The sequence below is a fragment of the Aplidium turbinatum genome, chromosome 12, assembly GCF_918807975.1.
Source record: "Aplidium turbinatum chromosome 12, kaAplTurb1.1, whole genome shotgun sequence".
NCBI classification, from domain to species: domain Eukaryota; kingdom Metazoa; phylum Chordata; class Ascidiacea; order Aplousobranchia; family Polyclinidae; genus Aplidium; species Aplidium turbinatum.
Window position 1 is genome coordinate 23,969,195 of NC_137483.1, and position 16,430 is coordinate 23,985,624.

Genomic DNA, 16,430 nt, shown 5'->3' on the forward strand with positions numbered 1-16,430 from the left:
AGCAGTTGCGATTCGCTAACCATAACGGTGTAGCTTCCATGCTAGTTATGGTTAGCGAATCGCAACTGCTCGCTGTACCGTACTAGTGAGTGCTCAGCCTTGTGCTGATAGCCTGGAAGAATGCCCCTTTCTTCACAATGTCCTCTGCCCTGGCGCCTGCTGGTTTTGTTGGCTCTTTTCTTTCCACAAAGATAATTGAGTTAAACTGACTGGTAAAGCGGCGGTCGAATAAATTTGTGGCTAGAATACGGTGCGATACTAATGAGCCCAGCCTCATGGGCGAAACATGTGTCTATCGCTGTCAATTCTTGCTACAAATCGGCTGCCGAAAAACAAAGAAGGGTTTTAATACGTCTGACAGTAGAAGGGCTTCTGTTTATCGTAAAATGACAATTAGCACCGGTAGTAGTTTAATAACCCTTGATATGATACCTTGCACTGCGCTATTAGCATCAGGCCTGGATACTCACTGCATGCTCATGGTTACTTGTTAATTCAACTACCGTACCTGTATACTTGCTTTTCATCTTGCTTACAAAAACGGCTTTTTGGTAACTTTTCAACTGTTTTTCCAAACAAGTAATTTTTTTATATGCTTTATAAATATAACATTTACTAACTGTCTTCTGTAGCTGACTGTACCAGCTGCACTAAAAAACTTTCTGCAATTGTGAAAAGAACTGCATGTTTCACACGCTACAAACTACCACCCTGGTAGTGTCATGAGAATAAGGCAATTGCTGTGAGCCTTCGCATCCCCTTCTTTAGACATCCCTGGTTCTAACAAAGAACTTTGTATTTTTGCACTCTTCAAATTCACCAGAAAAGAATTTCATCGATTTAACAATACAAGCAAAACTGCTTTTAAAGTATCATGTGATGGGGGCCTATCAGGGGGCCTGAACACTTCGTCCCCCGCCTTTGAACAGTTAACTATGCTCTTCCAAAACAGTTACTGCAGTGCAGTATGCATAAACACTCTAAGCAGTTCTCCGGTCATAAGTGTAAGAAAAAAGAATGTAACTTTTAATGGAAATTGACATCTTTTATACAATCCTATTTAGAATTATGTCTGTCTAAATCATGTCAATAAAGTCTAAAGTTGGGTAGTTATTGAAATGAATTGCTTATTGGCGGTAATCACATTCTAACTTGGTGTGATCTGGAGACTTAATATGTTTCTCTTACAAAATGGATGTCAGCATATAGGCACAGTTACTCGGCGATGCTTCTCTTTCCACATCACAACGCAGCATGTATTTAGACGACCACTCGACAATTCCTGCAATTGGCACCACCATCATGCTTCAAACATCAACTACTCGCCTTTCAATGTTCATCCGATAACGTTGTCAAGTACAGTTCCCTTTCTTTCACCATTGAATCGTTTTGCAAGCAGTAAAGTTAAAGAATGGCAACCTGCTAAAGTTAATGTCTTAAAGCTTCCATCCGTCTATGCATCCCTCTCAAAGTGGTACCTCACATGTGAGTAGAATATATGCGCAAAGTTAGCTCTTTTTTGTGTATGAGTTTGTATTACATGGATTATATAATGTATTTAGCATGTTTGCTTTTTAATTGCATAACAAACTTCTAACTTTGACAACTTTATTCTCACTTGGGGGGGTGTGGCTGGCTCGTATGGCTATGTCCAACAGTGACAAGCATTATTTCAAGAGCTGCTATAAGTATAGTAAGTCTACTATACTACAATAATAGCACTGTAAACGAAATCTCTGAAGTGCACCATCTCAAGACATAAGAAAAACCAAGTTTTGCTTCATTCGGGCTAAAGTCATTGCGCCACCGCAGCTTCTGAACAAGAAGTCAATACATCCTCATGGGATTCTAATGTAGTGGCATATCGCGTCATTCAGATTAAAGTCATTTGCAGTGCTGCGTCATGATGTCAGAACCGATAGAATCACATGTTTACCATCTAAAATTTACAGGCCTTAAAACTTTTTTTTTTTTTCGGCAGCCATCACGGCCTACCGGGAGCTCATTCTCGGCGGCCAAATCTGCGTGTTTGGAGGTCAAAATACAAATAACGATAGCACAAGTAAATAGAATTAAACTTGCAACAATGCTAAAATGATCACTTAGCGTTGTTGAAATCTAGGTGACGTCCTGCAATAGAATCGTTGCACCACGCAATAACTGCTTTACCAGGATTGTAATCCGGTATTGCGGGACCATCTAATAACGCTACTAAATTGTTTCAACTGCATACCGCCTTTTATAAAACTTGACCATTTATGTTATGTGATGATGTCACCATTGATGTATGATGTATGTTATGATGTCGTTATGATACCGTTATGATGTCATCATTGATGGTGTGAAATTACTAACACACAGCGGAAACATTTCTTAACTAGAGATGTAAAAAAACGTTTTTTTTTGTTTTAAAAAAAAACAAGCTCGTTTTTTTTTGTTTTTTATCGTTTTTTTTTTTGTTTCTTATTTGTTTTTTTTTGTTTTTTTACCTATTTTGACATTAAATGTCACAATATGCAGCAATTAGGGTAAACTCATTGCAATATCGTCTCTTTCAACAAAGAAACAGTCTCATAACTCGTATAACTTATTTCAAATCAGACTATATGTCTGGTATCATATATTGTTTCATTGCAATTTTGTAGATCTCAGGTCTCAACACACGAGCCATAGAGATTTCTCATTGTCTCAAATGGTAGTAACAGTGTCCTATGTTTGGCACATCTCAACTATTATCTGTAATTTGGTTCAGTCAGTTGTTAAATGCTGTACCACACTCGTGTACAGTTTCGAAGCCAGCTGGGACTTTGGTCAGTGCCGGATTAAGGGGGGGGGCGGACTGAGCTGAAGCCCAGGGCCCCCACTTTTGGGGGCCCTCACCTCAAAGAAAAAAAAATAATTTTAGTTAATTTTTGGTTGCACAGCTGGAGTTTGCCGCGTTAATTCGTATCTCAAACAAGCAAAGGCGGCTCGCTCAGTGGAGTAGCCAATGGGAGGGGGGTTTCAACCCTCATTTGGCACGCGTGTGACGTCATGATATTGAGAATGATGCTTTCAAACTCTTTATGTCTCTAAAACAAAGTTTGCCTAATTTTAAACGAAACTGCATTAAAAGAGCGAGTTTTGCCAATAGCCTACCAAACATTCAAATATCTCAGCCAGGAATTAGTAACAAGAAAACATAGAGACTTAGCTTTATTTCCGAAAAATGCTGAAGAAAACATGATCTTATCCTTTTTCTATGCCACCGGACAGCACCATTTTACAGGAATATTTATACCTACATTTTTGTTGAAAATGCTCTCAGAATGCAGCAAATTCAAAGTAATTTTTCAAAATTTTCTGGGGGTGGCCCCCAGACCTCCCCCAGACCCCCCGCCACTGGGTGTCTTTCGTATGCCGGTCGTTAAACTCCTCCCCCTTTCAAAATTTCTGGCTATGCCACTGGGCTCGGCCACATGTGCGCCGCTGCTGCAGCACCCCCTGCCCCGCCCCAGTTATTCAATTTCTTTTTGTATGATGGTCTCCAACTGCAGTGGAGAAAGATCTTTTTCAAAATTAAAGAGAATATAAAGCGGAGTTCGAAGTTCTTCTCGGCAAGAGCGAGTTTCGAATCTTTCGCTTCTAAGCATTGAACACGATATTTTGGATTCATTGCATTTTGAAGAATTGATCAGCGATTTTGCCACGAGAAAAGCAAGAAAACGTCCATTTTGAGTTGATATGAACAATTTTCTAGGGCAGCAAACAAAATGACTACGGTCCTATGGGTACCGCCTACCAGTTTGCAGTTTCATTTTTGATTTATAGCCTATACTCCTATGAATATGATTCTGTTTTTATCGTGTGAAGCTGACAAACAATTTATAGTTCATAAGTTGCGGCCAAAAATAATTTTTGTGAAACGATTAAACTTACTTTGATCGCTCTGTATCTCAACAGTTTTGTGTTTAAGTAGTCGACACCATTCACACCAAGCACTAAAAGTTCATTGTCATTGTTAAATTTGCTTTTCAACCAGAAAACGAATCTTTTCCGAAGAAATACTGTTGAAAATTAACCAGGTTTTGCTTTCAAAAGACAACTAGAGAACAGTGGCGTACTTAGAGAATAGTGGCGTCGCTCGGGTAAGTTTGAGAGTTTGTGCCCCTCCAAAGTCAGCATTAAACGAATTATGTCATTTTGTTGTTCTAAAAATAATGTTCCTGTTTAATCGCGTTTTTCGACAGTACCAACTATAATACACAATACACACAACTGGGGGCTTGGAGGCGGAGCCCTCAGCTGCTGAGAAATGCTTTTAGCGTCATTGATCGATAACCTTTTTAGCGAAAAATGTCACTTGATAAGGGCCCCCACTTTCAGCTCAGCCCAGGGCCCCATAAACCCTTAATCCGGCCCTGACTTTGGTTAATGGGCATGTTAGGACCAGGTGGTCAGTGTCCTGTTTCTCTGCTTCACAAAGGCACTTTTGACCAGCACACCACACCTTTTCCAGTACAACGTCAAGAGTTGTTCCAGTTGATGTGCATTTGGTGCAAACTTGATGAAAACCACACAAGCGGTTCTCGAGTTATAAGTGAAATAACTTTAGCCACTAGATGGCTTCATAGATAAGAAGCAATAGAAAAACGGCAATATCTCAAGAACCGCTCAACATATTTGGATAATTTTTAGCTCTACCCCCATGTTTTCTGGGTGGGCTATCTGTTTATGAACGTTAAAACAAGTTTTGGCTACTGCTTTTTGAGATAAAAATAAATTAACCTCTTGTCGTTACGCACCGATAAAACCATGATGCGTAAATTTAAAAAAAAAAATTATTGGGTAGACTAGAGGAAAGATTGATGAAAAGTTTGGAAAAAGCAGTGTAGTGCTAAAGTCCCAACTTTTAGCCCAAATCACATTTAAATATAGTGAAAGATGGAAACATTTTGATGTTTTTTATTTTCCCTGAAGAGGTTCAATATTCCTTTGTGATGTCATAGTCATGTTTGTTTTCCCTTAATCACACCATTGTGCTGTCATAGACATGTTTAAAAGAAGTATGGTTGCACTTAATCCATCCAATTTGAACTAGTTTGCAGGACTTTGAAACTTTAGCACTTTTCTGTTTTTGCCACACTTTTCGTCAATCTTTCCTCTACCCAATAAAAAAAAAAAAATTAAAGTTATGCATCATGGTTTTATTGGTGCATAACGACAAGAGGTCAATTTCTTTTTATCTCAAAAAGTAGTTGGCCTAGTTCCCAAATAAAATAAGTTTTCATCTTTGATGTTTGTTTTGTATTTTTATCCTGCATTGCGGGAATATGGGTAAAACTTTATACTTGTCAGGAAAAGTATTATGAAGCATTTATTCACTATGTGAACACTGAGCAGTGCAGAAAAACTCCACTTTAAAGGGAAAATTTCTTCATTTAGGGTTGGTAGTTACTAGCAATAGTCAACATGAGTGGTGGGCATTTAAAAGGAACATTAACCTAAACCTTTTCTGACAAATGCACTTACTTTTGACGACTAAAAATATCAGTGATAAGATCTCTTGCATTACGCCACAAATGATCTGCAAGAAGCATCAATGACAAAGTGTCTAAGACCTTACAAGTTACAACACACGAAAAGAATACCGGTACTTCTGTTTTAACATTTATAAAGCATAGGCTACACATCGTTGTTAAGCTATCAGTTAAAAAACATGTCTAAGAGTCATTCCATGTATAATCAACCAGGCCCTGTAACCACTACTCTTGGATTTTGATAATTTCAATATATGTTATAGACCTTGGAAAATCCTGAAGATTAAAAAAAAAATTTTGAAAATATCTCCAGGTGTTTTCGAGTTACTTAAAGTTGAAATTTTCGCCACACGATGGCATTTGGTTAGTGAGCACTGGTCACGCTTCATGATTTTCTTTAATATCTTTATTTCTGAAGGTAGAATAATAAAACAAGTGTCGAATTCAGCATTTTTGGGGTCAAGGAATTCGTTTAAGCACATAAAAAGCCTATATCATACCTCCTTCATGGAGTAAATTAAGTTTTTTCATTAATGTCAAAGTTCAAGTTTACGATGCAATTACAAAAATAGCAATTGCATTGGAAGCATAATTTTTGCACTTTTGTGTAACATGGTTCATGTATTTTCATATATCCAAAAATTGGAAACTTGTTTTTTGTGCTTTAGGAGTAAAGTTGGTTTTAACAGCAAGCACTATTTTTATGATTCTTACAAGATATAAAATGCAGATTTGAGCAATATCGTATAACTGGTCATACATATATATGCAAGGTTGCAATTCCAAGGCACCAACTGCCAGTGTTTAAAGATTATTTACCGAAAACATTAATTACTGCCTGCTAAAGGTGCAATCTGAGAGAGGTTACAGTAAATTCGAGTTCCTTTTTGAACTTCAATTTGGCCTGCTCATATTTTGATTCTTGACCTTACTATCATACCCAACAAAAGATCTGGCACACAACAGTAAAAGCTATTGCTCAAGCTAGTAACAAAGCAAATTGTAACGATCATTTGCATGCAAGATTGGCCCTTATTTAAATACTTTATACCAAGTTATCAACCCCCAATATTAGTGGTCTTTCCTCCTCCCAAAGCATAATGGGTACACCTCTAACATAACATCTATGCAGTTTTCACACATCAAATGTAAAAAGAATACCTTAAAATGAGAGCAAGACAATACTTAACACAATATAAAATTGCCCAGTCAATATGTAGGCCTAGTAACATGACTGTACAAAATTGTACATACTGTTCATAAAATGCCTATATCACTATACCAAAGTTAAAGAATTGTCATTCTCTATCGGTGTAGGCTTTCATCACTGTTTTTAAACCTTCTGCAGTGATACTGTACGATCTTCCAGTTGTTGTAAACGGTGCAGCAACTTTGCATAGAATTTGCTGGAAAGGAACCCAGCATACATCGTCGTTTGATGGCCAAAAAATTGTATTTGTGGGACCTGGTGGGTGCATAAACTTCACTTGGGCATCCAACTGTGCACTGTCGACTTCGTCGATCAATCCCATCCACCACTTTCCATCATAGTTGCAAGCTACATAGTCATTCACAGCAACTTGCAAACCATCTCGGTTGCAATGTGAAAAGTAATGAATGCCTGTGAAATTGCAATCATCACTTATTCGCTTGTATCCTATTGAAGATTTCAAAAGGGTTGAAAATGGTGGAAAGATCGTGTTCCAGGTATGTGCTTCCTAATAAAAACCTTGATACCGTTACCATTGCTAGCCTGTCCTTTTGTAAATCTTCTGATTGCAAAAGCGCCAATGCAATTTCAGTGATGTTGTCAGAACAATATTTATAGAATGTTTGTGTGGTTGTGATCTGGTCAGATGTAGGTCTTTGTAAGCTAGCTGTCTTCACCAGTCGTTTAACAGTAGCTTACCTCCAACACCATCACATGGAGATTTCCCGTAACTGGTTGCAAAAAAGGACCAACACGCTTCCAGGTTGAAATCACACTTGTGATGGCACAAATTCAGCATATTTTTATAATTTTTATACTGTCCAGCGCAACCGTCCGAGAAATATTCAACTTTAGTAATATATTATTTTCAACTTGCAAAAAATATCTAAGCCATTTCATCAAAATCAAGTTGACTCAAACTTGATATCATCAAATTGGGGCTTGCTGTTAAAACCAACTTTACTCCTAAAGCACAAAAAACAAGTTTCCAATTTTTGGATATATGAAAATACATGAACCATGCTACACAAAAGTGCAAAAATTATGCTTCCAATGCCATTGCTATTTTTGTAATTGCATCGTAAACTTGAACTTTGACATTAATGAAAAAACTTAATTTACTCCATGAAGGAGGTATGATATAGGCTTTTTATGTGCTTAAACGAATTCCTTGACCCCAAAAATGCTGAATTCGACACTTGTTTTATTATTCTACCTTCAGAAATAAAGATATTAAATAAAATCATGAAGCGTGACCAGTGCTCACTAACCAAATGCCATCGTGTGGCGAAAAATTTCAACTTTAAGTAACTCGAAAACGCCTGGAGATATTTTCAAAATGTTTTTTTTAATCTTCAGGATTTTCCAAGGTCTATAACATATATTGAAATTATCAAAATCCAAGAGTAGTGGTTACAAATTTAAAAAAAATTGGTTGATTATACATGGAATGACTCCTAAACAAGCTATTGGCAATAGCTTACATTAGTAAATTACCACAAACAAGATAATGTGTGCTCTGAATACTGCCATTTTGTTTTTGCCAAAATTTCGTCAACCCATTGAGTGTGTACTGTGTAGCCTACAAGAATAACCAGTCCCGGTATACTAACATCGCAGGCTAACTTCCATAAAAGGAAAAAGAAACTAACTCATCTACATTATGTCATGTATCAAATTGCATTAATTCAATGTTTGTCAAGTCCACTGCCACAAACATGCCTGAGAATGAAGAAGAAAGCGAAACAACGTAGGACTATGCTATGCAAAAAACATATGCTGCTGCCCTGCCAAGCACAAACACTTAGGAATTTCAGCACAACCATAAACCATTTTTACTAGTTTAACGTTTTTCAAGAGCACTGTAATGAAACTAAACTGCAAATTGTAAAAAATTTGCAACTTTTCCTGAAAAATATGAAAAAAAAAAAACGAGTGTTTTTTTGGCCCAAGTTTTTTTTAAAAAAACACGTTTTTTTTAAAAAAAAAAACGGTTTGTTTTTTTTGCATTTACATCTCTATTCTCAACTATGAAGACATGTGTTTTCCCCTCGGGTGTCAACTAACCTAGTTCTCCTTTTTAACAATGATTCAATGTCCGACAACATTGAATTTACATAAAAACGACAATATTGCCAGTCCATGTGAATTAGCACTTCAGATTAAAACTTTGTTACAATAAACGTCGGGAATTACAATCATGACTTACAGCGCTGGGGATTGCAGCTGGTTATATTCCATCAATAGTAAATGTTCCCGCACAATATGACAGTTGGTGATTATGACGCGCTGACCTAATTCTGCGTCACTCTTTGATACTACATTTTTTCGACAGTTAATCCATTAGCATTCTATTGTGAAATTAAATAATTGGCCAGAAGAAACCGGCAGCCGAACTTGGCCGACTGAGGAAGTAGCACCGGTGGTCATTCAAGCACTACTTAGCGGCCATTGCCGCCGGCTTCTTTAAGGCTTGGATTCATATGTAATACTTTTGCCATTGTTGCATTTGCAATAATGCATGGGCAAAACATTAGATTGTTATGTAGTAAGAAAGGGTTGAAATTCATACATCAATTTCTAAATTTTACTAAAAATAATAGAGGGGCAGCAGCTGTATTGACGACAACAACATATCTTTCCTAAGAACTGAGGGAGGAGGGCATTCCCAATAGTCAATACTTTATTTTATGTCTACTCTATAAGGCAGGGGTCGGGAACCTATGGCTCGCAAGCCATATATGGCTCTTTTGACGATGGTACAATATCTGGCTCGCAAAAAATCCAATCTTCTAAAGTGCAAACCGCAAGATTCACCGAACCTCCCGCTGTTTTTCTTCTCTTGCTAAGACGCGTTCCCACTTTCAAAACTTCACCAGTGCCACCACGTGTTAAATGTATTAAGTGTTAAAGTATGTCACAATCAATGTGCAAGGCCTTGCGACGGGCTGCTGTGTATTTTGACCGTACGTGTTGTTTTGATTGTGAAATTCTTATGTTATATGTTATTATCGGTTATTGACCTGTAGTGACCTTGGATTGCGAAATCTTTATTATGTGACGCATTTCAAGAACGTTCTACTGCTACGTGCAAATCTAGAAGCTTCTTTAACTGTTTGTTTACGTGTAGTGCAGCTTGACGGAGCAATGAGTTCTTATGATGTGGGCTGTGGCATTGCGTAATGCGTAACCTTCTCGAAGTTACTAGACCAGTGGTTCCCAACCTGGGGGTCGCGAAGCTGTTGCTCATGCAACAACAAAAGTGAATGTAAGTAGGACGAGGTACCGGTCCGCTAGTAGTATGTGCCAGGCTACGTTTACATGGCGTTTCATTGCGCCAGAAATGATAATTTTCCGTTTCGGTTCGATTAGTCTGCCAGATCGTAGTCTGTTTGCATGTGATGATCGAAATGAGATTCGTGCCAGTCTAGATTTCATGTCGGTAGTTTGAACAGAAATGAAACCGAAATGAAGCGGTTGCGGGTGATGTAAACACACCGCAATGAGATCCTAGCAACGAGATTAGCCCTAGTGCTAGTAGTTTGTGGTCTGTTTAAGTATTTATTTGTAGTGTAGGAGAAAGAGAGAAGTTGAACATTACATCAGTGTAATAGCTTTGTGTTTTTGAAATCATAATGATAAGCTTAGATGTTTTCAATTGGGACTGGAATGCTGGTTGTTTAATTTAAGTGAGCAATTAGCAATTGCAAACCAGCAATACAAAGTCACTCTCTCAATTTTGGTGTGAAATGTATGATTCATACCCACAGATTTCTAAGCTGGCTTTTCAAGTATTACTGCCCTAAGTGAGAGTGGTTTTTCAGCTCTTCTGCATATGAAAACGGAAAGAAATAGAATAGATGTAGAAGACGACATGAGACTGGCTCTGTCTAGCATGCAACCTCGAATTTCACGGTTAGCTGCAGACCTACAAGGTCAACCATCGCATTGATTTGTCAATAAATGCAAGAAAAACATTTTTAGTGCTGCCTTTTTGTTGTATTATTCGTTAATAGTATACTTGCATTTAGGAAAAAATATAAGTGGGGGTCGCGATATCTACGAAATTTTTTAAAGGGAGTCGCCACAGGGTTGGCTGATTTAAATCAAATGTGCATGATTTAAATCAAACAATAAAAATCAAAAAAATCAATTAAAAAAATCAAATGATTTTTTATTTGCTAAAATAAAAATAAATACATCAACAAACGTTTTACTGCTTCTTTGTAATACAAAAGTTATATTTAAATACATAAGGCTATAGGCTATGCATGTTTTGAAAGGCAACTTAGTTTACTTGGCAGTTCACACTTGGAACTTGTATACCAGCTCCAACATAGTATATTAGGCTAGAGCTTTTTAGGTAAAAAAAAATACAATCAATGATTCAGAAAAATGATCTGTGACTTAGTAAGGATGGTACTATCATAATATATCTGTGATGTTAAGGACAATAACGTTAGTAGGTGGGAATAATTGCACATGGCCAGGGTGACTGCTCTTGTCATTTATGAGAAAGGATGAGCCTTGGTCTGAAGTTGCAGCAATGTAATAGCTCAAAGTATAGCTGTGGTTTAAGATACTGATAATTAAGTATAATACGGAGTTTCAGTTGTGCATTTCAACTCAGACAAAAAATTGTTTCAGCATTTTAATACAAAAGAGGGTAAGCTGCACTATTCTGCATTGAGGCTCAGGGTTTTCAAATGTGAGAGTTTGAGCTAAAAGACACGGCACAGATTAATTTTTATTAGACCTTTTTTAAAATGCCTGTCCAGGTTAAAAACCGTTTTAAAAGATTGGTACTTTTTAGATCATAGAAGTATTTTGCAAAATGTGTTTCTTTCTTTTTTCAAAAACATGTTACCATTCCACAGCTATTGATATTTTGTAGAGCCATAAACTTTAGCGCAAATTTTTCCTTTTTATTCAACACAGATGTTGTCATGCAATGTGACGTCACGATGGGAGTTTTGCGCTCAAACGTAAGGAAAGATCTTAGTGTAGTGAGATGACAGTCTGAGACTCACCTCAATCTCGATATGCACAATTGTGATTTAGTATAAAGCAACATATCACACCTACTTAAAAATATGTGCAATAGACAGGCTAGCCTACAATATGATAATAAAAATGATTAAACACTTGCAAAGCAAAGCCTTTCAATCAATCAAGGGGTTAAAAATGATTCTGCTATCTTACTAAAATGATCTCTTCCCCCAAGTAGACTCGACGCTTTTTTATCTAAAAAAAATCAAAAAAATCTGATTTAAATCAAAAAAATCCGATTTAAATAAAAAAAATCCGATTTTTTTGATTTTTTTAAAAAAATCATGATTTTTTCCAACCCTGGGTCGCCAAGACAAAAAGATTGGGAACCACTGTACTAGACCAAACAACCTGCTATAAATAGTGGTGTAATTTGGTAAATGATATTATTATGAGAGTTGTGTTATGAGTTGTGGATTGGTAATACTGTAGGTGCAGAGATTATTGTTGATTGAGAGTCGAAGTAATTGAATACAAGTAGATGTGAATTGGTGCTGATATAAATTGTGTTCGAAATTAGAGTTATTTGAGAAGCCGTTCGTTAAAGTGCTTCAAGAATTTTCATTATCATTTCACCAGTAGAGCTATTCGACATTTAATTGACTGCCTTTCGGTAATATCTCATTAAACTATGTCATTGAACCTTTCCAAGTCTCTTTCCTGGTAAGAGATAGAAAGAAACCGTGACAAAGCATTACAGTATAACCTATGGCTCTCATGGAAATGTATTTCCAAAAATGTAGCTTTAATGGCTCTCTAACTCAAAAAGGTTCCCGACCACTGCTATAAGGTGTCTCATTTTATTTTCAGTGTTTGTTGGCATGACAATGAATGCTGGATTTTGCTTGGCAACCGTACCTTTTGATCAGATGACGTTTCTACTGACATCACTTGGAACATTGCTGTGTTCGGCTTCAGCCAATACGTTGAACCAGGTTGGTTCATGTTGATCAAGTAGTGACTGTGTACTGGAAGGTTCTGATGTTCGTCAGGATTGTTTGGATGTTTATTAGATTTTTAGCAATAATTATCACGTTCATGTGATGAACATGTTTCTGCTTTTACTCTTATCAGAGGAGCGTTGCTTTGCAAGAGTAGTAGCAACAGTTGATGAACGATTTTGACTAAGTTGGTAAAAGCTTCATTTCAACAGCAATTTCGTTTTTAAGACTGGCTTTTATAATGTAGTTTTTCGATTGAAGTGTTATTTTATTTACTTCAGGTCATGGAGGTACCATATGATGCTCAAATGAGCCGCACAAGACGTAGAGCGCTGGTTAGAGGTCTTGTGTCTCCTTTTCATGCCGTCGGATTTGCGGGTGCCACTGCTGCTTCGGGAATATCCTTATTATATTTTGGTATTTTGAAAAGTTTTTGTGTTTTGATTTGAAATTGGTGTGATGATTGATCTGACATTGGTGTTGAAATCCACTGTGTTCAATGAAGCCGACAAACAAAACATCTCCGGGTTAATGGGCGGAGCATACATGGAAATGAGAATAGATAGACTAAGCACGACTAGAGTTAGGTGCCAGCATTCTCGACACTGCTCCTACCGAGACTGGTACCGGGGTTGGGCTTTTTCCACAACTGTGCACCAATGGGGAGTGACATCTTGTTCGTCAGTGCTGCGCTGAAAAAGAGACGACAGACCATATGTTATAGTCAACGATTGTATCATTCTTCGTCCACAATAGTGCGCACTGTACGTGTGTTTTATAGTGATACTTATCATTTACTGCTCTGAGGTAGCCCGATCGGAAAACTTCATTTTAAAAGGCCACGTCATCAACTGATATATTCAAAAATTAAACCAACCAATACCTCGCAGGTGGAAATCCACTCACTGCTGCTCTAGGCGCCTCAACTATCCTCCTCTATGCAGCAGTGTACACTCCTCTCAAACGAAGGCATTGGTTCAATACCTGGGTGGGGGCTGTTGTTGGGGCCATTCCTCCACTGATGGGCTGGACCGCCGCCACAGGAACCTTGGACATTGGTTGGTTGCAATGTTCATTAATATGAGCGATCAATATTCGATTGTGATGCAGCTGTGAGTCATCAACAGTATTGAAGTGGCTTGTATTGTTGTGCCTCGTTATCGGCAATCTGATGCGACCTTGGCTGGACCGACTGACCTGGAGCACCCAAGTTAAAATGTGAAAATTAGGGTAATGTCAAAAATTTATTCAGGGAAATACAAGACTGTCAAGATAAATCGTTATATGTGCTTTACCGCATTGCTAAAAATACGATAACACTATTGAGCAAGATATTTTGTGGTTAAAAATTTTAAGGAATGAACACATTACTGAATCTTTCCAGGTGCTTTCATTCTTTCTGGAATACTCTTCGCCTGGCAATTCCCTCACTTCTACGCCCTGGCATGGAGGCGAAGGGGAGACTATGCTCTCGGATCGTACCACATGCTTCCCCTGTCCCATCCTGAAGCTACCAAGCATGTTGTGGTTGGCCACTCCTTGGTCTTGTGGCTTCTGTGCAGCGCAGCCCCCGCCACCGGTGTCACTACTATGGCATTCACATTGCTCTCTGTCCCCATCAACTTGTGGCTCACACACAACTCTATAAATTTCAGCAGGTTAGACACCGTTAATAAATTCTTGTTTTTCCGCTTATGCAAGTTGCCATCACTCATGACTAGTTAGTAGTTATACGTTCATCTCTAACAATTGATATTACATTGATAGGTTATTGTAGTAGTGCCCGGGCCGTGTTGACCACACCCCTTTCAGCACGTCCGTTTATGGGCCCACTTATTTTTAGTCTTTCCAAAGTTTTTTGGCTATTTAAAAGAAAGAAATATGGAAATAGGCTACTGCTGCTATACAATATTTAATAGCTATTCACATCACGGGGCTTTGTGTTGAAGGCCACCATTTGATATGGCTATTTCAAATCAGTGCTATGCAATACTATGTACTTACACACAGTTTTACACAGTACTATGCAATGCGAATTGCGCTGATGCTACTCTAAATCTAAAAAAAATAGTGTTAAGTAAACTTAAACAAATTGATGCAAGGACACTAAAGCCAAACAGAATATTGTTGGCAAACTACTACATTAACTGCATGTTTACTTCGTTTCTGGAAAATGTAAGAGAATTTACTCTTTGCTGAAATGATTGAAGTAGTTTTTTTTTTCTACTCTAGTAGAGTTCTTCCCATTTTTGAACGAGCCAATGGTTTGAGAAACATCACCGTAAAACATTTTATTCGCAGCCACTAAAAATAAGGGCCCGCCAGTAGATTTCGAGGGAGGGCCCGCCATGGTCTTCACACGATACCGATCCGTTCACATGCGAATTGAAGCGACACTTTACTACTGCGTTGTTTTTAATCGGTTTCATTTCTTATAGCCACTGGTTTATTGACGATCCTACGCATTTCTAAATCCATGGCCATATAACGTCTGCTTTGTTTGATTGTTATTTTGTGCTGACTTGCGAAGTTGAACTGTCTGACTATCCACGGGACTATCCTTTTCTGAGTGGATTGCTATAACAACACACGCTCGAATTTGAACTGGTTTTTGTATGTTTTAATAAGCGTTTTAGATAATCTCACTTGCACTGTGATTTTGAACTTTTCACTTGACCGTTTTTGAGGATAGCAATTCCACAATAAATTCAAATCGTTTTAGTAGTAGCAGTTCCGTTTAATTCGGTGATGTCCCCGTTACCGAGGGTGGCCAGATTCACCTCCAAGTGCCGCAATTGCATTCATACCCTGCCTCCACATCGACCTGTCTCCTTGTTTCTTACGACCCTCCGCTCGCAACTCCAGCGTTCTTCTCAAAACATCATCTTTATCCCTTCTCAAAACATCCCCATACCATCTCACCCCCTTCGAAAAGGTACTCTTATTCAACCCCAGCAAGTTCCTCGGCATTCCTTTTGTCCATCAGCTTCACCTTCTTTATTTTTGCACATCTTCCAGTTCCGTGTACCCGCTTCCTGCATTTCGTACACATAATAGAATCTGCCTTCACTCCTCTTCCAAATGCACCACAAGGATCGATTTGTGAAGTTAGGAATTCTTTTTTCCTTTGTCGATCAGTGCGTGCGAGGGCAAAATATTGAAGAATGAAGTAAAGGAACACAAGACTATCGTGAAATTATCAAAACAACTTGTTTCTGATTCAGAGAAAATACTTTTATGCCGCACACAAAGACATGTGGGACATGTGGGTGCAAACGGCGACGATGGTTAGAAAAACAAATGACGTTGATTCATGAACACAAAGTGGAAAACTATTGGTTGCTGTTATTGGAAAAGCCAAGCAATATTTTAATAAATGCAGAAGGCTTAATTAACGGAATGTGGCAGTAACATTTACTTCGATCATAATGTAATGACATGCGTTTGCATTTTCTATACTTGACATATTATATTTCTACTGTAAATTTACAGAAAAGGAGATAGTCGATCGGCGCAAAAACTTTACAAATGCAGCTTGTACTATATTCTGCTCATCTCGGCAGCTCTTCTCGTGGACAGGAAGATGCTTTCCAAACGACATCAGGAAGATCTGCGGCTCTCCATCCCAGCCACGCTGTCAATTTAATTATTTTTTATTCATTCAATAAATTTCCTTAAAACGTCGTCTCTCGTGTTGTCGCTATATGTCAG

General features: G+C 38.0%; 1 protein-coding gene across 1 annotated transcript; it reads left to right on the forward strand.

Moving 5' to 3' along the window:
- The first annotated feature begins 1,069 nt into the window (after window positions 1-1,069).
- LOC145781092 (protoheme IX farnesyltransferase, mitochondrial-like) lies at window positions 1,070-16,403 on the forward strand. Its single transcript, XM_082592842.1, has 6 exons — window positions 1,070-1,485; window positions 12,589-12,713; window positions 13,001-13,136; window positions 13,610-13,777; window positions 14,104-14,377; window positions 16,212-16,403. The coding sequence occupies exons 1-6, from the start codon at window positions 1,176-1,178 to the stop codon at window positions 16,363-16,365; spliced, it is 1,167 nt and encodes a 388-aa protein (XP_082448968.1). The 5' UTR covers window positions 1,070-1,175; the 3' UTR covers window positions 16,366-16,403.
- The last annotated feature ends 27 nt before the right edge of the window (window positions 16,404-16,430 follow it).

What these genes read in the sequence shown, in the direction of transcription:
- LOC145781092 (XM_082592842.1), top strand. Translation starts at nt 1,176, where the DNA reads ATGTTTCTCTTACAAAATGGATGTCAGCATATAGGCACAGTTACTCGG. An exon ending in CTCAAAGTGGTACCTCACAT is followed by an intron (nt 1,486 to 12,588) that starts GTGAGTAGAATA and finishes TTTTATTTTCAG; the next exon opens with TGTTTGTTGGCATGACAATG. An exon ending in AATATCCTTATTATATTTTG is followed by an intron (nt 13,137 to 13,609) that starts GTATTTTGAAAA and finishes AATACCTCGCAG; the next exon opens with GTGGAAATCCACTCACTGCT.